Source organism: Mesoplodon mirus (assembly GCF_964341445.2).
Source record: "Mesoplodon mirus genome assembly, chromosome: 14".
Taxonomy (NCBI): domain Eukaryota; kingdom Metazoa; phylum Chordata; class Mammalia; order Artiodactyla; family Ziphiidae; genus Mesoplodon; species Mesoplodon mirus.
The window spans coordinates 22,763,372-22,791,145 of record NC_138990.1 but is presented as its reverse complement, the minus strand read 5'-3'; the positions used below and the strand labels follow the sequence as shown (position 1 = coordinate 22,791,145).

The following is a 27,774-nucleotide window of genomic DNA, read 5'->3' as shown; positions in this document are numbered from 1 at the left end:
AACATCACGCATCTTTCCAGTTAGCTTGTGAGGCTGGGAGCTGTGCTAGGAGAAATCCAAGTGGAGGTGCAGGCAAATAAGGATTGGTTTGGTTTTTTTGTGTTTTAAAAAAGCCCATTCTAGTCATTGACAACCAGATGTTTCTCTCCAGACAAGGCAGAGAAAGGGCAGGCTGTGAGGCTGCAGGAGGTGTGCACACAGAGTGGGAGACAGAATAGTACCTGCTGAGCCGGCCCCACTACCCACAGGAGGTCCCGGGAGCCTCTGCCCTCCAGTGGGTATCAGCGCAGTTGAGGAGCTCGTGGAGGAGCGTTTTCTCGCGGATGGAGCTGTTACCCTCCAGGTCTGAATCGCTGTATCTGGCAGTGGGGTACCACCTGCTGAGAAGAGGGTGTTCCGGGCTGCATGTTTGCATCTGGCCCCCCAACAGAATCTGGTGGTGGAGGGATCCCAGTTCTCCAGTTTCTTCCTTTAGGGTAGTTTGCTGTACATCCATGTCATCAAACCTGTCATCTGATGATATCCTACTTAAGAACTTATGAAACTATCATCATTTCCCTAATATGGCAGCGTCTTGATTGAAGAATTATACTTTTAATTTTCCTGGTCACCTTCCTCGGAACATGTATATATTTTTAGTATGTCCAACTTTTTCCATTGCCTCTAAGTTAAAAAATATTTGTATTGCAATAGTTTTTTGTAATATTTGTAATGCAATAGAAAACTGCATTTTCTACCATGAAAGAGGTAGACTCTTAAAAAAACAAAACTTTCTTTTACAATCCTTTCAAGTCGTCAGCATCATCCACATAGCGAGAGCAGCCAGAGAACCATAAACACATTTGTCGACCCTCGGAACCTATCAGTAACGTGTGCATATTAACTAGGTACGCGGCACCTCCAGGGAAGTGCTCGGAAGAGGCAACCTGCTGGCCCATGAGGTGTCAGGAGGTGGGGCCTTCGGGCATCAATGAGGTCGTGAGGGTGGGGCGCTCCTGAAGAGGATTAGCACCCTTATCAGAGCAGCCGGAGGGCCGCTGGCTCTCTCTCCACCATTGGAGGGTCCAAGTCAGAGGTCTGCAAACTGGGAGGCCCTTGCCAGAGCCCTGCCATGCTGACACCGCCACCTCACACCTCCAGCCTCCAGAACCCTGAGGAGTAAATCTGCTGTTTCTACGCCACTTGGTTATGGTATTTTGTCACAGCGACAGCAGCTGAGACAGGGCAAAGGTCTTCAGGACCTTTGGTTGTTGGCTTGTTCAGCTTTTGCCTGATGCTCGACGGCTACGGTGCTGCCAGCTGGGGCCGAGAAAGGTGAGGGCTTCCTCCCAATAACATGGAGAAAACCAAGGGGTGTCCCCCTCAAGAGAGGTGACTTCCAGGGATGCGGGCTTGTCAGCTACCCAAGTGAGGATGTGGTCGAGCGTGGCTTTGGGGCTGCAGCTCCAGGAGGAGGAGTTGGCTGGAGCAGCACCTCTTCAAACGCTGGACGAGGCTGAGCTCTAAGAGAGGGGGCGGGTTGGCTCTAAGACCGCAGGGTGAGGACCACGCTCCCTGAGGGCCTCCTGGGGCCAGAGCTCTGGATGGGGCCCCTGAGGAAGCCCACGGGGAGCAAGGGCAGGGTCACGCGGGTCACGTGACACACAGAGGCCTGGCTGGCGTCCCCTGTGGTCGTGGCCACAGCCTATGATCCTGTCCAGGGCGCCACCCCAGCTGACCCCGCACGACCCTCAGTACAGAGGTGGAAGCAGCCCTACTAACTTGTGCACACACACTCAGAAAGGCTGGATAATTTGCTTGAAGTCACAGGGTCAAGAAGGATGACCCAGCACTCCCACCAGAGCGGCCACGTCTGGACAGGGGAGGCTGTTTCTGGGGACAGCAGAGGGCACCCGGGCCAGGTGTTAGCACGGAAATGATGTTAATTACGTGAATCAAACACTCACAGATGAATAATGCTGGATTCTAGTGAGCAAATGGCCCAAACTAGACCTGTGTTTATTGAAAAGTAGCATTTTAAAAGAATACTTTCAAGCTTTTTTATCCTCTCAGTTCTGAACTTTGGTCTTGAGAAATTAATCTGGCATTCTGGCGCTGGGCGGTAGAAATGGTGGAAAAAGTAGATTATGAACCAGTCAGTACAGAGAAACCAAAGACAAAACTGTAAGGCACCAAAAATGCTTTGTTTGGAAACGTCAGAGTTTCAGGAGATACAAAGATTTTAATTTACAATTTAATACTTTAATTTGTGAGGCACTTTGGAAGAGAAGATGGACAGTTTTAGCTCCTAGAAACAGGATTTAATGGCATTTGGCAAAAGCCACTTGTAAGAGCCTGGTAGTTTCAGACTGTAATGCACAGGCTGTCAATGGAAAATGAAGGCACGTTTCATGCAAGCAAATGAGCAGAGTCGACCTTATTGTCCTCTGCTGTCTGTGCAAAGGGGCAAGGGAACAGCAAAACCAGATTTATCCAGGAAATCTCTGGCCAGGCAGGAAGGTGATGGCACAAGTGCCACCTGGACAGAGCATCGGTGGTCCACGCTCCAAACCACACGGGTACCCTGCCTGACATCCCCTTCCCTGCACCCAATCTATCGACAGGCTCATACTGGGACTACCAGTTCACCCTCCGCTGGCCCACCTGGTGCTAGGACGTCCCAGAGTGCATAGATACGAATCCTGATCGACCCCACGCAGCTGGAGACTCCCACACGGTCGTTTGAGATTAAAAATAATTGTCGGGCTTCCCTGGTGGCACAGTGGCTGAGAGTCTGCCTGTGGATGCAGGGGACACGGGTTCGTGCCCCAGTCCGGGAGGATCCCACATGCTGCAGAGCGGCTAGGCCCGTGAGCCATGGCCGCTGAGCCTGCACGTCCGGAGCCTGTGCTCCACAAAGGGAGAGGCCACAACAGTGAGAGGCCCGCGTACAGCAAAAAAAAAAAAAAAAAAAAAAAAAAAAAAAAAAAAATTGTCAATGACAACTATTAGCCTTAAAGAAGCTCCTGAAGCCAAAACGTGTGTCTGTAGTGTGTCCTTTAACTGTTTCCTCCTGAATTGCTGTGTAAATCAGTGTTTCCACTGTCCAGGCACTCACGGTGTAGAGGGATTCCCACATGATGTCAACATGGTACACACAGCAGGCAGATCAGAGTTGGGAGGAAGTGGGATTTCCATGACAACGTCCAGAACCCACCTGTTTTGGCTAAGGTGATGGTCTGCCTCACCCACCTGGAGCTCTGTTCTTATGTAACTAGGTGCCCCCAACCTCAGGTCCCAGACACCAGATGTCTAATTTCAAAGGCAACAACTAAAGATATAATGAACTCACAGAGAACAGGAATGGCAGATTCAGTGCAAACTCTCACCACATACCTTACTTCTCCTGGAAGCCTCCCCGGCTGCTGTTGGGAGGGCGTGGCCCCAAAGCCAGAGTCCTGGGCTTGTCACCTGCCCCATGAGGCACCAGCCGTGCCTCTTGTGATCACCTGTCCCTCACCTTCTTCATCTGTGTGACGGGGACGATCCCAGGACCGCCTCGAGGAGCTGGGACGAGGATGCCATGTCCGGCCCAGAGGGAGGGCTGAGCACACGTCAGCTGTGATCAGCCATGGGGGCACCAAGGCCGTGCCCTGTGGTTCTGTATTCCCGGTGCCCAGTGCCCTTGGGGGGTCGACAAAGGCTTTCCCGAGCGCACGGAAGGCAGGCGGGACGGAAGGCAGGTGGGACAGGGGAGAGGAAAGCTGGAGCGGGGAGAGGAAAGCTGGGGGAGGGAGGGCTAGCTGACAACAGTTTGGTGAAATATTTTTAACAGATAACTTCCAAAGAGTAAAGGTAAGAGTAAAGGTAAGCTTGAGGTTCTGGTTTCTCTTGGAGTCGCTCTAATTAAAATTATTTCAAGATACAAAAATGCGGCGGTAGAAAAAGAAAACACACAAGTAATAAATTTGTTAGAACACCTCTCTAGAAATGCTCCCCACCTCGGGCACTGAGCATTTCAGGAAAGGCTGCAGGGGCTCCTGCCCCATCGCTGAGTCCCAGCTTTGCCACAGATGAACACACACAGAGTCGTGTCATAATACTTTTTTATTACAATATCCAAAAAACTGAGTATGCAAGTTTAGGAGGTCTCAAGACCCCTTCCTCAGCTGTAGGAATGTGCCATCTCAAGAGTGTATATTTAAACTATAAAGGAGTTCAAATGTAAAGAAAAAAGAAAATGCAATTTCTTCATAAACATTCTGTGTCTCCTACTACCAATCACATATCCTTTTGTAAACCCTGAAAATTTCCCTGTAAAGCAAATTTTATATATATATATATATATATATATATATATATATAGTGTATGTGTGTGTGTGTGAGTGTTGGTCGCTCCCCTTTCCCAAAGATCAGCTGTTTTCCTTAATCACCTGTATTAGTGTCAACAAATGGCTATAGATACATATTACTTTGAGAATTAAATACATCATCGTGAAATTGAAACGAGCCGAAGGGCAAGAGGAAAAAGCACTATGCAGATGGCACATCTTGGGGAACATTTCCGAAACCTCTGTCTTTCCGAGTCTCCGGACTGACTTTCCAGGACCTCTTTTCTTTATTGCAAGTGCAGCCCCAAAGGCACTGGACAGCTTCTTCCCTCCCGTCTCACCCGGTGGTTCCAGTATTGCTACGAGTGCCCGGGGTCACCCCCGGAGAGTCTGAGAGCTGTGTGAACGCAAATGACACAGATCCAGGGATGCCGGGACCAGGACAGGTGGTCCCTGGGCAGGTGCCACCCAGGGCCCGGCCCCGCTGTCACGTGCGCTGTGGCTCACGGAAGTAAGGGCAGCTCCGGTGCATCCAAACCGCGCCCGATGTCTTTAAAGGGGGGGTTTGCTGGCACAAGCGACTTGCACAGACTAAGGCTGGCTCCCACGGAGAAGGAATAAAGTGAGCTGACTCATCCCCTTCCACCTCCCCATCACTAAAACCGTCCAGGAGGGCCTGGGACGGCAAAGGAGGGCGTTGGCAAACGAACCGACCCGGACAGAAAGGGAAGCCAGCTGGAGAGAGCAAGGATGGGACGGCCACCGGCAGCGGGCCTGCAGGAGAGCCCAGGCTGGGGCGCCTTTCCGGGGCGCGTCCACTGGGCTCACTGCAGCGCCCGGACGAGGTAGAGCTTCTCCCCGTGCTCGCTGGTGAAGATGGGGGCCTTCTTGTAGTGCTCCACCAGCTCGTCCATGGTGTGGAAGCGCCGCTGCCCGATGCAGTAGACGTTGTCCACCAGCTGCACCTTGAAATGCTTGTTCTTCCCTGATGCTTTGAGAGACACGGAGAAGTCACTGGGCTGCAGAGGAAAGAGAACACCAGTTACCACCCGGCCCTGGGCCACGAGCCACAGCAGGGCCGGGGGCGGGGCACCGGGCTCTGCGTCCACACCCGGGGCAGCTCCTGATCTTCACAATGACCCAGAGGCCGGCTGAGATGCTCATATTCTGCAGTGAAGAAAACTGACACTTTGCTTAGTAGGGTTTCGGTGCTAAATGTATTTCGTTATTTGAAAACTGGAGACTCATTATGGAACGGACAGCACCAGTGATAGCCGGTGTTAAATTTTTATTTCCTCAAGCTATTTCTTGAATTTGTAAAAAGTGATTTCTATACAGGCAGCAGCTAGAAGTTTCACTTTCTCTAACTTCTACCACTATTAGAAGTTCGCCCAACAGCACGGTGCTGGCACAAAAACAGACACATAGGTCTATGGAACAGAAAAGAGAGCCCAAAATAAACCCACACACCTACGGTCAATCAATCTACAACAAAGGAAGCAAGAATATACAGTGGAGAAAAGATAGTCTCTTCAGTAAGTGGTGCTGGGAAAGTCGGACAGCCACTTGTAAAGAATGAAATTAGAACATTCTCTAACATCATTATACAAAAATAAACTCCAAATGGATTAAAGACCTAAATGTAAGACTGGAATCCATAAAACTCCTAGAGGAAAACATAGGCAGAACACTGTGACATAAATTTTGTAGCAATATTTTTTTGGATCTGTCTCCTAAAGCAAAGGAAATAAAAGCAAAAATAAACAAATGGGACCTAATTAAACTTAAAAGCTTTTGCACAGCAAAGGAAAAGAAACCATCGACAAAATGAAAAGACAACCTACTGAATGTGAGAAAATATTTGCAAATGATGTGACCAATAAGGGTTTTTTAATATATATCCAGCATATATAAACAGCTCATACAACTCAATATCAAAAAACCAACGACCCAATTAAAAAAATGGGCAGATGAACGGCAGACATTTTCCAGAGAGGAAATGAAGGTGGCCAACAGGCACATGAGAAGATGCTCAACATCATTAATCATCAGGGAAATGCAAATCAGAACCACAAGGAGATATGACCCCACACCTGTCAGAATGACTGTCATCAAAAAGAACACAAATAACAAATGTTGGGAGAGAGTGTGGAGAAAAGGAAACCCTCTTGCACTGTTGGTGGGAATGTAAATTGGTGCAGCCACTGTGGAGAACAGTACAGAGGTTTCTCAAAACACTAAAAATAGAACTGCCATATGACCCAGCAATTCCACTGCTGGGTATATATCCAAAAAAAACCCACCCCAAAATGCTAATTCAAAAAGATACATGCAGCCCAACGTTTCTTAGCAGCATTATTTACAATTGCCAAGGTGCAGAAGCAACCCAAGTATCTGTCAACAGATGAATGTATAAAAAAGATGTGGTACATATATACAATGGAATAGTACTCATTCATAAAAAAGAATGAAATTTTGTCATTTGCAGCAACATGGATGGACTTGGAGGGCATTATGCTAAGTGAAGAAGTCAGGCAGAGAAAGACAAATACTGTATGATATCACTTACATGTGGAATCTAAGAAATACAACAAACTAGCGAACATCAAGAAGAAGCTGACTCACAGATATACGGAACAAACTAGTGGTTACCAGTGGGGAGAGGGAAGCGGGGAGGGGCAATATAGCGGTAGGGGATTAAGAGGTATAAACTTTAGGTATAAAATAAGCTACAACGATATATTATACAACAAGGTATTTTATAATAACTGTATTTTATACAGTTTATAATACTGTTTATAATAACAGTATTTTATAATAACTGTAGTATAACCTTTAAAAATTGTGAATGACTACATTGTACACCTGTAACTTACAGAATATCGTACATCAACTATATTTCAATTTAAAAAATTTAAATTTTTCTAATTCTCAGCTATTTAAAAATAAATATTTTAAGAGCAGTGGAAAATTCTGGTTGCATTTTAACATGGTTCATAGTATCCCAGAGGCGGCTATACTATGGTTCATGTACAGATTTTATTGAGAAATGTTTAAATTTGTGATTACGTCAGTGCCCTATGTATATGTGAATATATTATATTTTAGAAAGATATTACTACTTTTATTAAAATTAGTCTTTCATCTCATTTATTGAAAAAAAATGTAGGGTAAGACATTGAATGAGGAATACTCTTTGGGGAAAAAAGCGTTGCTGAATTTGATAAACAATTATTTACTGAACATGGACTCACACCAAACAGGCCATGCCCTGGATGCGTGTGCATGAGAGCACAGCATGTATGCTCTCTTGGAAGTGACCATCCAGTGGGGGAAACAGATAAAGAAGGAGCTGGTACATAGGCGCGAATTGTGCTGAGTTCTGCAGAGAGAAAGGAGAGGGTACTGAGGTGGCACAGGGCATTTAAACTCGGGGCGGGAGGTCAGGAAAGGCCTCCACAGAAACCGGACCTGGGCCCGAGACACGCGCTGGTGGGTGAGCGCTGAAGAGGGAAGGGGGGACGTCGGTGAAGAAAGGGAGAGGGTCCTGCCTCTCCGGAGGCACTAAGTGGCTGGCGCGGCTGAGGGAGAGGAAGACGGACACTGGCCTCCCTCGGTGGCCTCAGAATAAAACCCAGCCACCCACCACGGCCCACCAGGGCTGTGTCAGCTGGCCCCGCTTCCCCAGATCCGACCAATGAGATGGAAGGAGGCCCCTCCCAACCCCAGTCCCATTTGCACTCCTGGTCATGTGGTTTCTGAGCCAGCCTTTGTCCCCCTCCTTGTCGACCATTCCCGTAGGTCTCAGCTCACAAGCTGACCACCCTGGAGAAGCCTCCCCATCCAAACCGGATAAGCTCTGCCCCCCTCGGCTACTGTCCAGCAGAAGGCGTCCTGACGCATCAGGTGGGTAGGGCTGCGTCTAATCCACGGCTGTGTTCCGCAGGGAGCCCTGCGGATGGTGGGCGCCGGATAATCCAGGTCTAAACTGAATTCCTAGACCAGGATGCCTCCTTTCTCCAAACCCAGGAACTTACTGCTGGTGAGCACCCACCAGCCCGGCCCCAGCAGGACAAAACCAGCAAGCACACCACCCCCCATCCACTGGCTTTTACGCCGACTTTGCAAACATTTGATTTAAAGTGTACAAATCTTGCAAAACAAGAGATCACTCCATATAAACGAATGACAACTCAGGGAAATGGGGGTCTGAGAAAATCCAACTCTGGGGCGGGCTGCCACCTGTCACAGCTGTCGGCAGAAAAGCATCTCAGAGACACATGGATTTATAGTTTGTATTTGTGTGTCCCTTTGCCCCAAACCAACCAAATAAAAACAAATCTTTAGGGGAAAAACCTCACCTTATCTCCATACTAAACCCAGGGCTTGATGACTTGGAGGAAACCCAGGAAGAGACAGGCAGTTTTATCTCTGATTAGGCCTTGGGCTATGTATTAGTTTCAGAATCATGGCCATTAGAGGATTAGGGGCCCAGAGCAGGTGGGGAAGGAGACACAGAACTTGAAAATTATTTCCCCAACTTGATCTCTTAGAAATGAATCACCATGGGGTGAAGAATTTCTGAGCCAGCCCAGGAGGGCGACTGCAGATGGGGCACAGGGGCCTTGGATGGCCCCTCAAAAAAAATGAATCACCACGAACGCTGATGTCACGGATGACCCTGTCAACCAGCTAAACAGCACAGAAGGACATTCTAAGTAATCATCGGCACAATTCTCAAATCACTAGTATTTTCATGAAACTGAACACGATGGATGTGAGCTGGCCTCAGTGTTTCCAGTATTCCCACCCAAGTTGGATGTCGTATATGGTTTTGAAAATAGAACTAAAACAGGTACCACCCGACAGGTACTCTGCACAGGATGGCCGGGAGCATCGGCCCTGGGGCCACTGTCACACGGTGATCAGTCCTGGTGGGTGAAGGAGAAGCTCCATGGGCAGTCACCACGCCCCTGGCTCCAGCAGCACATACACACTAGGGACGGCTCAGCTCTCTCCTGGGGCTTCCGGTTTTTGTGAGGTCACGTTTAGTTTCGAGCATCTGTTGATTTTTATAAGCATATACATTCCGTGCCATAAGTCTGTGCCTTCAGATAAAGACAGAAGGCGACTCCAGTTGTAGAGTTTAGCACAAGCCAGGCACTGAGCTAGTGTTGGAGATACTTTAATCAATTCACAGACAAAGTGGCAGCGTACGGAGGGAGCAGGTGAGTCAGTCAGAGTCGGATGTGAGAGGCTCAGTTGTAATTAAGCCCCGTGATCAACAGACGAATTTGCTTTTTTAAGCTCCTGCATTTAACATCATGGTGTGTCATGTGTGTATGTGCATTACAGCCGGAAAACCAAGGCAGCAGAGAAAGTAATTTTTAGTTTCGTGGGCTCCTGAGTAGAAACCTTGAAGTTAAGGACATAGAATGAACTAAATTTATGTCAAGCAGGGCTGCTGAACCTTTGGGGAAATCGCAATTCAGCAGGAGTACATTTTCCAATCTATGTACTAAAATGCACTATTACGTGTTACCACTAAATTCTAAACGAAGCCTGAAGATGAACTGGACCATTGGTTCTCAAACTGAGCTCCCAAAACCGCAGCATAAGTATCTCCTGGGAATCCGTCAGGTGAAAACTCGAATTCTCAGGCCCCGCCATGGAACCCCTGAATCAGCAGCTCTGGGGCGGGGCCCAGCCATCTGTGTTTCATGAGCCCTCCCGGGGATCCTGATGCAGTTTGAGAAATGGACTCTGAGCCAACCACCAGAAGTGTTTTCAAATGTTCAGAGCCACGAGGACAAGACAGGAATGAGCTTTACGGGCTAAGTAGCCTCTCGAAGGAGGCGGCTCCGCTGGGCCAAGCTCACCCCCAAAAGGCAGATGCCCTTCTGACCCTGTCCTGAGAAGTCAGGCCCTGCTCTAGACAGTCCCTGTGGGGGAGCCCCCAGAAGCGACAGCAGGGACTCTCTTCCCTTCACACTGAGCCAGTCCCCTGGATCTGACGGAGACGCAGCTGCTCCAGACCCAGAACGAACTTGCCCCGCACGATCCCTGAGAAGTCGGCCCCATCGGCCTTGTACATGAGGGCTGTGATCCTCCCAGGCTCAGCTCCCAAACAGCCTCCGGGGAGTCGAGTGAAGAAGGACAGAGCCACACTCGCCTGCACTGGCGGAGGGGTGCTGGCAGGAGGACTCAGCGATGCTCTAACCCTAAGCTTGTCATAGAACCTTGACAGGTGTCTGCTGGTCTGTCTGTATTGAGAAAGAGGACTGAAACCTACCAGCCCAGCATCTTGGGCACGAATGACCTGGAGACACAGGCCCACACGAGGGAGTGCTGTGTGCTTCCCATGCTGGGTACAGGGTGAGTCCCTCATCCGAAGCCAACAAGCCACAGTCATTTCCGAGGTAGGGAGAGAGCTGTACTGGGAACCCCTCCTGGTGGTGGAAGCATGAGCCAGAACTGCTGCGGGCCTGGAAATAGGGTCTCTGCATCATCGAGAAGCTGAAGACATGCTTTCTCCAGGACCCGGCTGTTTCACCCCAGGACATGCTCGGGTTCAGAGGAGCGGGTACAGGTGCAGCAGGGGACAGGTTCATGAACGTCTGGGCAGGACTACTCATGCTGGCCCCAGGTGCCGACGTGCCTCACGTCCACCGCAGGAGTCAATAAACACAGGAGGGGACACTTCATCACACAACAAAATGAATGCGTCAACACGGACTGAACGATCTCACAAAGTGTGGACAAAAGAAGAAAGTAAGAACAGAACAGCCACAGTGCGATATCAACTGTACAACCCAGAAGCAGGCAGAACCAAAACACACAAACATAGGTCTAAAACAGTAAAGAAAACGACCAGCTCACAATGAAAGCGAGCAGTGATCTCTAGCAGGAGGTGTGGTGCAATCAGGAAGCACACACAGGTATGGGAGTAGCTTCCAGAGGGCCAGCAACCTCCCATCTCTTGATCTTGACCTGGGCCCTATTTTTCGACCTTCCTGACCTGGGTTCAACGAGTACTTTTTTTTTTTTTTTTGCGATACGCAGGCCTCTCACTGTTGTGGCCTCTCCTGTTGAGGAGCACAGGCTCTGGACGCACAGGCTCAGCAGCCATGGCTCACGGGCCCGGCCCAGCCACTCCACAGCATGTGGGATCTTCCCGGACCGGGGCACGAACCCATGTCCCCTGCATCGGCAGGCGGACTCTCAACCACTGCGCCACCAGGGAAGCCCAACAAGCACTTTTTAAATGAAGTTTTTTTAATGTATTATGTGTCACAATGAAAGATGTTCTAAAGGTGCTGAACTTGAAGCTGGAAGACCAGGCTTGGCCACTAGTGAGTCACAGGGCACGGGCACACCTCTCTTCAAACACAGATCCACCCTCCTGTCCACCCCCACCCCGACGTCCCCTCTATGGGGACACCAATTACATGTATGTTAAACCTCTCACTTGGTCCTGTAAATTTTAGTTTTGTTTACAACAGAATACCATAAACTGGGTGGTTTAATAATGACAGAAGTGTATTCCTCACAGTTCGGGAGGCTGGAAGTCCAAGGTGAAGTAGCCAGGAGATTCAGTGTCTGGTGAAGACCTGCTTCCTGGTTCACAGCCAGCCATCCTCTCACTGTGTCCTCATGTGGCAGAGGGGCTGGGGAGCTCTCTGGGGGTCTCTTTTATAAGGGCACTAATCCCATTCATGAGGGCTCCCTCCCAGTCCCATCATTTTGAGGATCAGGCTTCAGCCTATGAATTTAACAAGGCGGGAAGTCGGGGGGGAAGGACAACACACAAACATTCGGTCTGTAGCAAAATCTCTACACTCTTTTCTGTATTTTCTGTCCTTTTATATTTTTGCATGTGTATCCTCAAATCTCTCTTCCTCTGAGCTATCTTCCTATTTACTAATCCTTTCTTCAGCTGTGTTTAATCTGCTGTAAACCCACCAAGTCCTTAATTTCAGTTACTGTATTTTTTAGTCCTAGGATTCTCACTTGATTCTCCCTTATTACTTCTAATTCTCTGCTCACATTCACCTTGCTGAGTTTCTTGAACCTATTTATCCATATACCTTAAAGACTGCATTTCAAAACTCAAAATCCGGACTTCCCTGGTGGCGCAGTGGTTAAGAATCTGCCTGCCAATGCAGGGGACACGGGTTTGAACCCTGGTCCGGGAAGATCCCACATGCCACAGAGCAACTAAGCCCACGAGCCACAACTACTGAACCCCCGTGCTACAACTACTGAAGCCCGTGCATCTAGAGCCCGTGCTCTGCAACAAGAGAGGCCGCTGCAGTGAGAAGCCCGCACACTGCAACAAAGAGTAGCCCCCACTCAACACAACTAGAGAAAGCCTGTGCGCAGCAATAAAGACCCAATGCAGCCAAAATTAGAAATAAATAAATAATTTATTAATAAATAAAATGAAAACTCGAAATCTGTGGGTCTGTTCTAATGTCTTTTTTTTTTTTTTGCCCCCTTTGATTTTGGTCATCTAGTTTTATCTCCTGGTAATTTTTTCTTTGAATGCTGCATATTGTGTATAAAAAAAAATCAAAGAGGGCTTCCCTGGTGGCGCAGTGTTTGAGAGTCCACCTGCCGAAGCAGGGGATATGGGTTTGTGCCCTGGTCCGGGAAGATCCCATGTGCTGCAGAGCGGCTGGGCCCGTAAGCCATGGCCGCTGAGCCTGCACGTCCAGAGCTGTGCTCTGCAACGGGAGAGGCCACGGCAGTGAGAGGCCAGCGTACCGCAAAAAAAAAACACAAAAAAAATCAAAGAGACACTCTGAGGTTCTTAATGGTGTTACTGTCCTCTGAGAGGGTTTGCTTTGCTTCTGCACCCAGGGTGGGCAGGGCACCTTAGTTCAATGAGAGATATAACTGATCAAGGTCTGGTATTATTCCCAGTTTGCCTTTGATCCCAGTGTATAGACTTTTGGGGGCCCTGCCCCCTCAGTGGGCCTGACCTCCCATTTCTGCACCCCAGCACCATAGACTACTGAAGGTCTACTTCTCTGCTGCTTTGTGTTTGTCTCAATGTTTTGTCCAGCTTTTCTTTTTCAGAAGAAGCGCCAGTCTGTAAGAAACCAGTCCACCATGAGCAGATGGTCACATGACACGGGCAGGCGGCGACCCATCCAGGCCCCAGTTCTCCACCACAGTCGTGCTGCTGAGAAGCAGGAGAGCTGAGTCACTGGCTCTATTACCAGGCTGTCTGCTCTCCTGTTTTGGCTCCTTTACTTACTGGCTTTGAGACCTTGGGCAGGTTTCCCAACAGTTCTTCAGTTTTTGCAACTACGGAACAGAGATACCTCCTGAAACTGGGAAGAGACTGGGGCAGTTGAATAAACTACAGTAATGTCAGAAGCACAGCATCTTTGGGGAGGTATTAAGCAAAACTGTTACCTAGTGGCCTTTCTTTAAGTTCCTTCTAGGAAGCTTTATAAAGACAGCTATCAGCATCTCGTCAATTTTTTTAAAGTCTTTCCATTAAAGTCTCCAGAGAACACACTTTCCACATCACCTACAAGAGGCCTACATCCTATCACAGAAGCACTACACCGCACTGCACCCTGATCACTCTCATCAGCGCTTGTTTACATGGCTCTCCTACGAGGCTCTAAGCTTTCTGAGGGAGAGGCTCCTTCTTTCTTATTTTTATATATTTGGGAGAAAAAACTGGGCCTGATATATAATAAGCACTCAACAGATGGTCGCCGAGCTAACTGGCCCAGGAGTGACTGAGGCTGTACAGACCCCTACGTCTGCCACCTGGTACCTCTGAGGTCTCCTTCTGGGTTTCAGCAGAAGGAAAGGAACATCGCTGACGTGAAAGCCACCTGTCTGTTCTCTCTTTAAACACAAAGGGCAAAGCACGATCTCCTGAACTTTAATTTTCAGTTCCTGTTGTCTCCTATCTCATTATGGTCCTGTTTTCTACCTGGGCTGCTCGTACTATTTGTCTACCGCTGTGTAACAAATCTCCCCCCAAACCCAGGGGCTTAAATAAAAATTTATAATTGGGAATTTGGGAGTACCTTAAACCTTGACTGACCTGGAGCCGCGAAGCTCCATCAGGCTGTAGTGAAGACATGGGCTGAGGCTGTGGTCATCTGAAGGCCCAGCTGGGGAAGCAGGTCCACGTACAAGGTGGTCCGCTCACATGAGCCGCTTGGAGGCCTCCATCCCTGGCCCTGCAGCCTCCCCATGGCGCTGCCTCAGCACCTCCACAACGTGGCGGCCGGCTCCCCTCAAATCAAGCGATCCCAGACGCAGCAAAGCCACATGCACTTACGATCCAGTCCCGGGAGTCGCCCACCACCTCTCCTACCACATTCTATTCATCAGGTGTGAGTTATCAAGTGACACCCTGCTGATGGGGAGGCCGTCACCTCCACCCTTTGAAAGGAGGGGTATCAGATGATTTGTAGACATCTTTTTAAGCTACCACGGGACCGCAACTTGTTAAAGCTGTCTTGGGCTGGACTAAAATCTAGACTGGGTCCTGTACCTGTTTCCAATTTTGGAACACCTAGCTTCCGTCCTCCCTTCAATCCTATCTTCCTGCTTCTTCCCACTGTCCAAACTTCCCCATGGTTCCCTTTCTCCTTATTTGGTATAATTTCTCTTTGCAAAATACTGTGCTAAGTTTTCAAATTTAATTCAATCATCACATCACTTCTTGTTCTCTCCTTCCCTCGGACTATTCTTCGAAGGATTGACTTTTCTATTCTCACAGTTTTTGAACCTGGGGTTCTGAAGAATTATCTGTTAGTTTAAGTCATTCACTCACCTGACATTTTAGGAAGTCATTTTCCAAGGGGAGTGTGAGGACAGCTGATAGACTGACAAAAAACCACCCTCTCTCAGGGCTTTTATTATCACTATTTTTTTTTTTTTTTTTTAGGTTTTAGGTCCCTATTTGAATATAATCCCTCTAAGTACTAGAACCTGATTGAACTCCACATCTCCACACCGGGATCACAGTAGGTGCTCAATAAGTGCACTGAGAGGTGAATCTCCAAATTTGAGCATCTCTTCCACTATTCGTTCCTTCGGGTAATTCTTACATCTTACCTCTTTGCAATTTCTGCTCACAACAACTTTTAGAAAGGAAAACCAAATTATACCCTCTTTGATACTATTTCTACAGCTTCACCAACTTGATCCATTGTTTCAAACACTTGCTGAAAAGCACCTTTGCATTTTTATAAAGTAGACTCCCTGGTCAAATCTTTCTCTCCTTTACTCAAGATTTAATCACGATTTTCTCATCACAAGTATTAAAAAAAAAAAAGGAGCACTGAGAACAGTCCATAATATCCTTTGCTTCATCCTCCATCCCCAATAGCCTAGGTACTGATATGGTTTTTTTCTAAGCACGTGGCTGTGAAGAAATAAGAGAGGAAGCAGGGACCTTGTTCCCAGGCCCTCCTGAGTCTTTAATAACCTTAAAATGTCCACGTATCTTTCACTTCAGATTTTAGGGCAAGATGAGAATAGAAGTGCCCCTTGTGTGGTCTACTGAGCCTCCCAGGTGGGCGCTGGGTGGATTTCTGGTCATGCTGGTCTTCAAGCACCAACAATTGATACCAATATTTAACGCTCTCTCTGCCCCCAAAGAGGGGTCACCTTGTCGGTTCCTTATCAAAAGCTGTATCATTCTTTCCCCCTTGTCTGGTACATGGAAATTTTTCTCTCTTTTTTGCTTCTTTAAGGAAGGTATTCTTTTGTCCAGAGAAGTAGTTCCTTTGCCAAAGAAACCTGAGAGCCGGTGGGCTGAAGGCAGATTGTACTCTGCTGATCAATACTCTCCCGGTTCTAATCTCAGAAAAGTGGCCTTCCAGGTCCATCACCCATTAGATCACCGCCACCCCCAGCCATCCAGCAGAGCCTTTTTTAATCAAAATTGACTCCCTGTCTATACAGGAGCTCTACTCTTTGTGTTTACATCAGTTTACCTTCTGACTGGCATTTTCTCTTCTCCTATAAACGTGTCTCCGAAATATTTACTCTATAGGCTTAAAGACAATCCCACAGGTGACATAATCAAATATGATTGCCCTTATTAGCTTCTGAAATAAACTTGTTTACACAAGTGAAGAGAAATCGACCAGCAACCACAGTAGGGCCCTCAAAGTCCATCTACCTAATATTTCAACGGAAGTGTTTGCGGTCCATTTGTAAGTTAGTAGGTGCATGTGTGATTATCCCTCCCTGCGTCCCCAGATGCATTTCCTAAAGTTAATGGGAACACCTCAGAGGACAGACTTTTAGAATAGTGCCCTTGTCATTCTCTGTCTTTTGGCCATGCCATGCCTGGAGTGACTTAATCAATAATAAATGATATTATATACATACACATATCAATGGACAGCTTGTGGCATAAGTACAGACAGGGAATCAATTTTGATTAAAAGAAGGCTAGGGGCTTCCCTGGTGGTGCAGTGGTTGAGAGTCCGCCTGCCGATGCAGGGGACATGGGTTCGTGCCCCGGTTCAGGAAGATCCCACATGCTGCGGAGCGGCTGGGCCTGTGAGCCATGGCCGCTGAGCCTGCGCGTCTGGAGCCTGTGCTCCGCAACAGGAGAGGACACGGCAGTGAGAGGCCCACGTACCACAAAAAAAAAAAGAAGGCTAGATTGGGACTTCCCTGGTGGTCCAGTGGTTAAGACTCCACGCTTCCAATGCAGGGGGCGCAAGTTCGATCCCTGGTCAGGGAACTAAGATCCCACATGCTGCGTGGCATGGCCAAAACATAAGAAAATAAAATAAAAATAAAAGAAGGCTCATTGGACGACTAGGAAGGGTGATCTAACAGAATGATAAAACAGCTTTCTGTGTTATAAGCTCCATGGGGCGACTCTTTTATTTCTCTGTGCTGCTCTTGCCGTGCTACTGAGGCCACGTTTAGGAACTGCTTGGTAACAGCGCCGTGAGAAACACCCACAAACAGGCCAAAAGCGCAGCTGAGACTGAAAGGCTCTGTGCTAATGTAAATCGGAACCACAGTGAGGCACCACTTTGCACCTATGAGGCTGGTTATTATGAAAAAACAAAAACACCAAAACAACTGTTGGCAAGGATGTGTAAAAACTGGAAGCTCTGCGCACAGCTGGTGAAAGGTAAAGTGGTGCAGCCGCAGTGGAAAACAGACTGCGGTTCCTCAAAAAATTCACCGACGAATCACCATTTGCTCCAAAAACTCTGCTGGGTATAGACCTTCAAGAACTGAAGGCGGGACTTGAACAGACACTTACACACCCATGTTCACAGTGGCGTTATTCACGGTAGCCAAAAGGTGGAAGCAACCCACCTGTCCTTTGATAGATGATGGATAAACAAAGTGTGGTCCATCCATACCATGGAGTATCATTCAGCTTTAAAAAAGGAAGGACATGCTGACCCAGGCTGCTGCATGGATAAGCCTTGAGGACATCATGCTGAGTGAAGTAAGCCAGACACAAAAGCACAGACACTGCATGATTCCACTTATATGAGGTACTTAGTCAAATTCATAGAGACAGAGAGTAGAAAGAAGCCTGGGGCTGGGGGAGGGGATGGGGAGTTACCATTTAATGGGGACAGAGTTCCAGCGAGGGAAACGGAAAAGCTCTGGGGAAGGATGGTGGCAACGCTTGCACAACAATGGAATACGCTTAACGTCGCTGAACTTGCACTTGAAAATGATTAAAATGTTCAACTTTTATGTTATATATATTTTGCCACAATAAAAAACATTTTAAAAAAAAGTTTATGTGCTAAAAACTGGTGTAATTCCGGTGGAAACCTTATAGTCTGGACAGAGGAAACCAAAGTAGCAGGATGGGTTTGGACACGTGCTCTCCTGCCTTGGGAATTACTGCAGGAATCGGCAGGGGGTCCCTGGCAGAAGGGATGCTGAGAGGAGGGGCCTCGGTGGGGGTACAAAGGAACCCATCATTTCCTTCAGATCACCCTCGACATGGCTCCGATCCGGCTCCTGAGCCAAAAAGGGTTGCCCCCCTCTGGCCTGGGGTCAGGCAACAATCATCCCTGAACTTGACGTTTTTCTATCTCAACCCCCTTGAAATGTAACAGGGACTCTGTCCGGCTATGGCTGGTACACCCACCGGGCCTCCTGAGTATCTGAATATCGGGAGTGTTAGATGCCTCGGACACCATCGCTGCTGGGCAAGTATGTTCCTTGCCCGCATCTCGAGACCCAAATGTAAATGCTTCTTGTAGAATTTCTTCTGCAAGTCGCCAAGGAACTGTTTCCAAAGGACACGCGGTGAAGACCCCTGGCAGTGGGGAGAGAAGAGGTGGGCCCGCCTGCCTCCAAGAAAGAAATGTTCAGCAAGCACCGACCAGAGCCGAACGCAAACGTTCCTCCCTCTGTCCAGGCTTCTCACCTCGCCCCACAAGGTGCTTCCCCTTCACCAGGGGAAGAAACCACAACCAGGCCAGAAAACACCGGCCGGAAGGGCCCACGTGCACCTGCTGAGGCGGTAGCCTCCCGCCCCTCACTCCAGGTTTGCCCGTGCGTGTGTGCTATTAAAAACAACAGGTACAGGGCTTCCCTGGTGGCGCAGTGGTGGAGAGTCCGCCTGCTGATGCAGGGGACACGGGTTCGTATCCCGGTCCGGGAAGAGCCCACATGCCACGGAGCGGCTGGGCCCGTGAGCCATGGCCGCTGAGCCTGCACGTCCGGAGCCTGTGCTCCACAGCGGGAGAGGCCACAACAGTGAGAGGCCCGCGTACCACAAAAAAAAAAAAAAACAACAGGTACAGTTCAAAGAAACCCTAACAATTTCAACCATTTTCTCTCATTGCTAATAGAGTGCAGTGACCATCAGATTACCGGGAGCTAAGCCTAACTTTCACCTCTTCTGTAAACCAAAGGGAGCCCTCGGTCTAGAGGACAAGCCTGCTCAGGGTTATTTCTATAGTTGTTTCTTTTGAGCTGTAGCTAAAAGTAAAGACTGAAAGGTCTACATGTTGTATCCGTACACAACTTTCCAATACATTAAGTGCCAAAAACTTATTATATTTGATCCAGTTTTTTAAAAATTTCCACTACAGCTTTTTAATATTTGGGGGCAGTGAACGGTGTGTCATCCTGTTGGCCCTTGACTCCTAGCTCCGCGCAGGACTCCAGGAAATGTTCTCGACATTCACATGTGGAGATCGACTGTCCAGAACGTGCATGTGGACAGTCCCCATTCCTAATAGGGACAAGTGATTTTATGTGACAGCAATATAAATGTTTACATCAAGGGAGCTAATGATTTGAGGGACTGTTAAGAAAACACTTCTGAAACTATCATGGAAGAATTGTTTACTTTGACACAGTTTTCTTTTCTAGCTTGAAAGAGTCATTTTTCAGTTGCCAGTGGTTTACTGGACGACCATCTCTCTCCCCATTACACTTGCAGGCCTGAGGAGAGGGCATCTGGACCCTCTGGTGGCAGCAATCATAAGCCAGAGGCCACCGGGTCTGACCCAAGCTCAAGAGTGCGTGAGCAGGAGCCCAGGGGGCAGCGGGCGCAGAAGGGCTGGGTACCCCCCTGCTGCAGCCCCTGCCGGCTCCCGGTCACCCTGAATCCACACGCACGTTCTGGACAATCGATCTCCGCACGTGAATGGGGACAACACTCCCTGGAGTCCCACGTGGCACGAGGAATCCAGGGCCAGCAGGATGACGCAGCATGCGCTCCGCGTGCTGAGCTGGCCGTGACGGGGCGGGCACAGCCATGTTTCGCCTGCGAGCACAGGATCCGCGTGGGACCCGGAGCACGCCCGCAGGGAGGCTTCCCAGATGCCAAGGCGGCGGAACGAGGCGTGAGGGCTGTGTGTGCACTGCAGGGGGCGGGGACTGCACTCCGGAGTCCTCCAGATGTGTGCAGAGGTCCAGAGGAAGAGAGAGCAGGGCCCACGCAGCACGGCAGGTGTAGGAGGGAGAGGGTGGCAGGGCTCTGGGGCCTGGAGGGATGCAGGTGTGGACACGGGGGAGCCACCAGCTGCCATCAGCCATGTGACTGCGACTCCCCCAAGCGTCCACTGGCCCAGCCCGGCCTGCACGGCCTCCCCCTGCAGGTGCCATGAGGCAGGTGGGTTTCAGGTAACAAGCCTCTCTCTGCTCTGCTTTCTACATCATCTCCCTCCAAACAAAAGGGATTTGGTCCTATTTACCTTTTTTACCCATAATATAGCAGAGATGAAACTCCGTCCGTATACACTACTACTATATATAAAACAGATAACTAACAAGGACCTCTCTACTCAGTACTCTGTAATGGCCTATATGGGAAAAGAATCTAAAAAAGAGGGGATACATGTATATGTATAACTGACTCACTCTGCTGTACACCTGAAACTAACACAACGTTGTAAATCAACGACACCCCAATAAAAATTTTTTTAAAATTAAAAACAAAACAAAATTCCATCTAAAGCCCTTCATAATAAATGATAGCTTTGAGGCTGAAATTCTGCGATTCTCAAGTGCCTTCTGTATTACTGAAAGGCCGGTTATTCTTTGCCTGCTAGTTCCGTGCACTGTTAACAAGCTCTGTGCTAACACAGGAGCCCCGAGGTGGAGCTCGCACAGACCGGAACCAGCAAGGCCCCGCCTTTGGGAAGAACTGGGAGCCACGCCTTTAAACAAGGCCTCGGGCAGCTCAGGGGTCCTCCAGGGGCCCCAAGAGAAAAGAGGACACACTGAGCAGGGACCACTATTGATTATACTTTAGGGACTAGCTTTAGATAGGACTCGTGTCTTCTTCACTGACCCCAGTATAGGGTACGGGGGTTTGAATCTTGTTTGGTTTTTTAACATCAAGTATTGAAGAGCCAGTCAGGGCCGACAAGGCTGGGGTCTGAGAATCAGGTGATGAGGAGTGAGCTCTGCCCAAACGAAATGATCTTTGTGGCCCTTCCAGGTTTAAGAATTCAATACGCTTGAAGGGAGAAATATTTTTAAAAATCTAGGCTTAAAATTTCCATCAGGTCCTGGGCCAAAAGCCTGACAATTAAAAACAACATTATGTTTGCAGCTGGAAAGATGCGTACAACAAGCTTTTTCTTAACATTAACGAATTTATGAGGAAATGTCTAGGGATCGTGGTGTCAGACCATGGACTTAGGAAGCTTGTCAGCAAGTCTCTGCAGGAGGGAATTCATGCCACGCTGCTCATCTTCTGAGCTATGCAGGGAGCAGCCCTCTCTGCTCTGGCTCTGAAGCCTTTCCCATCCTCCGCCAGAAACGCACTGCAAACACAGCTGGCTTGTCACCAAACTCTAAACAGCTAAAAAACGAACAGAAAACACTTTCCGGAGATGAATTCCACTCAACAAAACCTAATGGTCTACATAAAATTAAGCCTCATGATAGTTATAATTTTCACCTTGAAGCATCTTTATATTTCTTGGAAATGTAGAGGTAAGCAGAAATGAGTTTAAATAATTGCTGTAAATATGTATAAAACCATGAAGATGTCACAACAGGAACCAGGGGTTTTCAAAGTGTGGTCCCTAGATCATCCACATCACCAGAGAATTGCTAGAAAGGCAAGTTCTTGGGCACTTTGTGGGTTGTTGGGACCAAGCCCTCCAGAAGCTTCTGACACACCTGCAGTTTGAGCACCACTGATCTGGAGAGATGGAGTGAAGAAACTGCCTGAAAACAGTTTCGATTAAAAGTTCCAATTACTATAAGAAATGCAATTTGAAAAATATAGCAAGGAACTATGCTGATCCTTCTATTCTGTTTCTTCCTGGCCAAATAATTTTAATAGATTTTTAAAAAAAGAGTAAGAGATGAAACCCAAATAGACTGTTAGTGTGGCAATATATACAGTAAGTTATCTTTAGCAAGTCTTTTCACATGTGACTATGCTGTATTACAAGAAATTAGTATCTAAATACTACTGTCGGACACAATAAGTAAGGTGAAACAGATGTTCTCTTTGGGATCCTTAATGTCTTACAGAGAAAAATGCCTTCCTATACCACAGGCTGATGCTTTGCAGACCTCATCCTAGTTGTAACCTGTCACTTTCTATAGTCATGGAAGAGATAAAACACTGACCACTTACAGAGCACACAGAAATCTAGTTACTGATTATTCTTCATCGTAAGTACAGCTTCCTAACCATATCCACAGGATAAGACTGAACAAATATATAAGGATTTACGATGAGCATCAGAAGGCAGGTAGGAATTTTGAATTTGCTAGATTGAATGAGGTTTGGATTAGCAGGTGGAGGTATGATGGTTAAATATGGAGAATAAGAAGCCATACCGTTTCATCTTTAGCTGCTGAGGATAAATGACAATTGCAGATGAAGGAGGAGAGTGAGGGAGGGGGAGAGAGAAGATGAAGAAAGAACAGTCGATATTAAGATTCAGGACAGGAAGGAAAGCCAAAGCAGGGTGGTCCGGTTCATTCACTGACTGATGAAACATGTCTAACAGATACCTGTGAAACACCCAGCATATCACTGACCCGGGATATTGCAGGATATGCCAAAGTTTTGCTTGTTTTTCTGAAATAGGCACATCCCTCCCTCCCCCCCGCATCCATCCCCCGCAAGCACAGATTTCCCAGGACTCAGAGCTGGGTATATTTTTACTTTTCAAAACAGAAAAATATGAAATATTTTTAAATGCAAAATATCAAGCAAGAGTCGAGCTTATTTATCTTGGAATCACTCAGGATATTTTAAAAATGAAACACATCTTGAAGATGCACTCTAAAAAAGCTGTGCTTACAGAGGAGGTCCTGCAGTGACCTCAACCAAAGGCGAGCCCTGGGCCCAAAGACCACAAGGAAGGAAAGGAAATTAAATGGGGATGCCTCTGAGTCCGGCAGGAATGCTGACCCAGAACTGTGCAAGATTATGAAGCTCAGGGCTCACACCGGCCTGGCGGTGGCTTTGGAAGCCAGGCTCTCACCTTAGAGATGCCAAAATGAACAGGAAAAAAAGACAAAGGAGGGGAGGAAAGGAGACGGGGAGACAGTGGCAGGAAGCAGAGGCAGTAGACGGCGGAAAAGGAATAAGCAACGGACTCGTCCATCTGTCCATCCGGACGGCTCCTCGCAGCTGCAGGTGACAGCTGAGCACAGACTGGCTATGAGCAGGAAGACAGCGCAGCCGGCCTCTCTCTGTCGTGGCTCTTCAGGAGAAGAGCAGTGACACGCCTGAGAGTCCCTTGAGTGTGCCTTTGGCACAAGGCAGGCACACGAACAGCAGAAAATGCCACGTCACGGCGAGTTCCATCAGGACACAAGCAGCTCTGCGCACCCTCGCGCCACCTGGCAGCTTTCAGCCCAAGCCAGTGCTACCGCGGGTGCAGAGCTGACCAAGTTCCAGCAAACAAACCCCTTCCTCTGCCCCGGGCATCAGTGGCCCCAGCATATGATGAGCTATCGTAGCTTGGTTTTCTAAGTTAAAACAGAAGGAAAAAAATTTGGAAAGGCTCCCATAAAAAATGGTTAAAATAAAATATAAACAATTAATGTTTCAATGATTTAGAAAAAGTTAGCTTTTTCTCTAATGATGCGAGACAAATGTGACACTGGAGCTTCTTCAAGTTCTGGGATGGAGGCCAGATAAAGCAAGTACCCCTCCACCTCCAAAAGGACTCGGTCCCGAGATCAGACAGTGACCACTGCCTGCATGTGTTTGTCCCATGGAAAAGCGACAGGTCCTCCCTAAGCCAGCGATGCCCCTCTACTTTCTGGCAAGGACTGTCCCCTACCCCAGACCCGGACAGAAGGACATGGGGCACTGTCTCCACACTGGGGGGCTGCTTTCACCCCTCTCCCTTCTAAGACGTCTCTTCAAACCCAACATTCCTAAATCAAGACAATACTCCTCGACTCTGGATCATACCTGTCCCTTGATCACCTCCTACTGTGATCAGGTTACCGGTGCTTCCTCTGAGTTTCTCTCAGGAGGGTTGGAAGTGCTCCGGACCCGATTCTCTGAGGCCTCCGTCCTGATCTGTGCACGGAGCTGACCTCACGTTAGAACAACTTAACGTGATGTTCTGCCAGAAACCACCAACTCTGGATAAGAAAACCTCAGCGATATCATATGATATTTGTCTTTATGGTATCGCTTATATGTGGAATCTAAAAAAAAGGTCCAAATGAACTTATTTACAAAAGAGAAGTAGAGTCACGGATATAGAAAACAAACTTATGGTTACCAGGGGATAAAGGGGGGAGGGCTAAATTGAGAGAATGGGATTGACATACACACACTACTATATATAAAATGGATAACTAATAAAGACCTACTGTATAGCACAGGGAACTCTACTCAATACTCTGCAATGGCCTATATGGGAAAAGAATCTAAAACAGAGAGGATATATGTATATGTATAGCTGATTCACTTTGCTGTAGACCTGAAATTAACACAACATTGTAAATCAACTATACTTCAATTAAAATTTTTATAAAAAAAGAAAGAAAAGAAAAGCTCAGCATTCAGACTTCAGATGCAGTTAACGTTCAGGCCCTGTGCGCTTGCCCGAGCACAGGGCAGGCGCCGCCGATTCCACAACCTGCCGCCACCATCAGGGGCGCCAGTTTCCGCCACCATCACATCTGCCGCCCTCTCTGAAGGGGAAAATCACTTCTGGGGCCTCAAACTCCTCCCAGATCAGTCAACAGGAACCTTGACTATGCACTTACTTACTGTGGTATCAACCTTTTCAGAAGACAACAATTACAGTACATAGCATGAGCTTACCAGTCTTACAGGTTGCGTTTAAAAAATTAAACTGGGACTTACCTGGTGGCACAGTGGTTAAGAATCCGTCTGCCAATGCAGGGGACACAGGTTCGTTCCCTGATCCAGGAAGATCCCACATGCCGTGGAGCAACTAAGCCCGTGTGCCACAACTACTGGGCCCGTGTGCCACAACTACTGAAGCCTGCATGCCTAGAGCCCGTGCTCCGCAACAAGAGAAGCCACCGCAATGAGAAGCCCACGCACTGCAACGAAGAGTAGCTCCCGCTCGCCGCAGCTACAGAAAGCCCACATGCAGCAACGAAGACCCAATGCAGCCAAAAAAAAACAAAATTAAGAATTAAACTGGGGCTTCCCTGGTGGCGCAGTGGTTGAGAGTCCGCCTGCCGATGCAGGGGACACGGGTTCGTGCCCCGGTCTGGGAAGATCCCACATGCCGCGGAGCAGCTGGGCCCGTGAGCCATGGCAGCTGAGCCTGCACGTCCGGAGCCTGTGCTCCACAGCGGGAGAGGCCACAACAGTGAGAGGCCCGTGTAACGCAAAAAAAAAAAAAAAAAAAAAAAAAAGAATTAAACTGAAGTCTGCAGGAACCAATACAAAGTAATTACACTGGACTCTATCTTCAAAACTCTCCTTTTGGGGGGACTCACTTTGGAAGGTGTATTTTCAGGGATCGACAAAACCGGTTTAGTAGTACCTCCACAATGAAAACACAAAAAGGCTAATTCGTGTGATACAGCCCAGTTCCCCCAGACGGGCTCGGCCACACACCTGAAACACAGACCTCCGAATTTGTGCTGGAAACCAATCTGCTCCAAGTCGAGAGGCCTCATGCCGCTGACTCTGCTCACACACACGAACTCCTCTCTCTCCACAACTGTCTTTTCCCTTTCCGTTCTCTTCCTAAGTGCTTTAAAAGCTTTTCAGAAATGAACTCAGTGGTGCCTGAGGCAGAGGTGTAGTGAGGATTACACGGCTTAAAAAGCAAAACCAACCAACCGACAAAAGGCTGTGTCAGAAACCGGGTGCCCGCCTTGCTGAGAACATCTGATGTGTCTCAGACCCAGAGACGAAACAAGGTCAACCGCCAAGGCTGAGACGGCATCATTAACAGGGGGAAACCAGGGGAGAAAATGACATTTGAGTCTGCGCCACAGAACAGGGGTGATCCCGGTCAAGAGGCGGCAAACCTTCAGAAGCTAAAACACACTGTACTTACCGTGCCATTTGCAAGAACGCACCTCCCAGAGGAGAGGTGCAGCTAAGGCCAGGCAGTCCAGGCGGGTTTCAGCCCAAGGCAAAGCTGGGGGGTCTCAGGACACAGACCAACTGTGTTCATCCCTCTTAACATGAGCCCCAAATACCCTTGCTGTTTGAGGCCATTCACACACCTGAGAAGGGAACGGCACACGTACACACACACATACATACTCTCTGCTTCCTTCCAGCGTTCCACGCACCGAGGACTCTCTGTCCCTAATAAGCCGCCCTGCGCGCCCCGTGCACACACGCACACGTGCACACATCACACACAGAGACACGCACACACGTGCACACACACGGGCACACCCCTCTGCCCCCCCCCAACCCCGCACTCACCGAGGACTCGCTGTCGCGGACGAGGAAGTCGCCCTGCACGCCCCGCGCGTTGAGCGCACACTCGGCCTGGTGGCGCGTCACGTTCCCGTAGTACCACTCGCGGCCCGCGAACCGGCCGGCGCGCGCAGGCCCCGCGGGGCCAGAGCCGGCGTGCGGGGCCGGGGCCTCGCTCAGCACCACCACGTAGTTCTTGGGCACCAGGCCGACCTGGCCGCGCGCGTTGCGGCAGCGCCACCACTCGGGGTCGTTCTCGGGCTTCTCGATCACCTCCATGGTCTCGCCCTTGTCGAAGTTGAGCTCCTCCTCGGTGACCGAGCTGAAGGGATACAGCGTCTGCACCACGTGCAGGACCCGCACGCCCTGGCCGTTGCTGAGCGCGGCGCTGGGCCGCAGGCTCGGGCCCCCGGGCGCGTCGGCGGCCGCCTCGTCCAGCTCCTCCAGCACGTAGTTGGATGGGAACCAGCCCACCTGCCCGTTGTAGCTGCCCCGCCACCAGCCGTCGCTGCACTTCTCCATGACGGTGACGCGCGAGCCCTTCACCAGCGACAGCTCGTCCTCGCGCTCGGCCGCGTACGCGAACTTGACCACGGCCGGGATGCTGAGGTCGTAGATGCGGTCGGCGCCGCCCCCGTTGGCGGGAAACTCCGCGTCCATACTGGGTGTGGGCGATGCATCGCGGGCGCTTGTCTTCCTGCGGGTCCTGCCGAGGCCTGCGGAGACACGGCAAAGCTCAGTGCGGGGACAGGGCTCAGCGCGCGGGGACCCAGCATGGGCTCAGGGCGGGGCCTGGTCCAAGGAGCAGCACCTGCACCTGATGTAGGACGGACTGGGTCCCGTGGCTGGTGACCAGCCAGTCACCAGCAGAGAAGGTGACAGTGGCTAAATGCCTAAAAGCTGGTTATTACCAAAACTGATCTCTCTGCTTTCCTCAAAAACCTGCTAGAGCACCAGCAAACCAAGAGGATAAAACAGTGTAAAGTCTGAAAATGATTAGAGCATCCCTGTGCCACTAGTACAAAAGACCAAAAAAAAAACCCAAGACAGGACAGAAAACGTCTTATGCGTTCTGGACGGGAAGTTGGACAAAATGAGCTTGCAGAGCCG

General features: G+C 49.0%; 1 protein-coding gene across 3 annotated transcripts in view; it reads right to left on the bottom strand.

Annotated features, from left to right (window-relative positions):
• Positions 1-4,068: 4,068 nt before the first annotated feature.
• The window catches only part of NCK2 (NCK adaptor protein 2), a 139,879-nt gene continuing 116,173 nt past the window's right edge, over positions 4,069-27,774 (bottom strand). For all 3 annotated transcript variants that reach the window (XM_082641963.1, XM_082641965.1, XM_082641964.1), the window contains exons 4-5: positions 26,671-27,380; positions 4,069-5,329 (exon numbers count right to left, since the gene is read on the bottom strand). In XM_082641963.1, the coding sequence (XP_082498089.1) occupies positions 5,135-5,329; positions 26,671-27,380 (905 nt within the window). In that variant the 3' untranslated portion in view covers positions 4,069-5,134. The remainder of the gene's footprint in view (positions 5,330-26,670; positions 27,381-27,774) is intronic.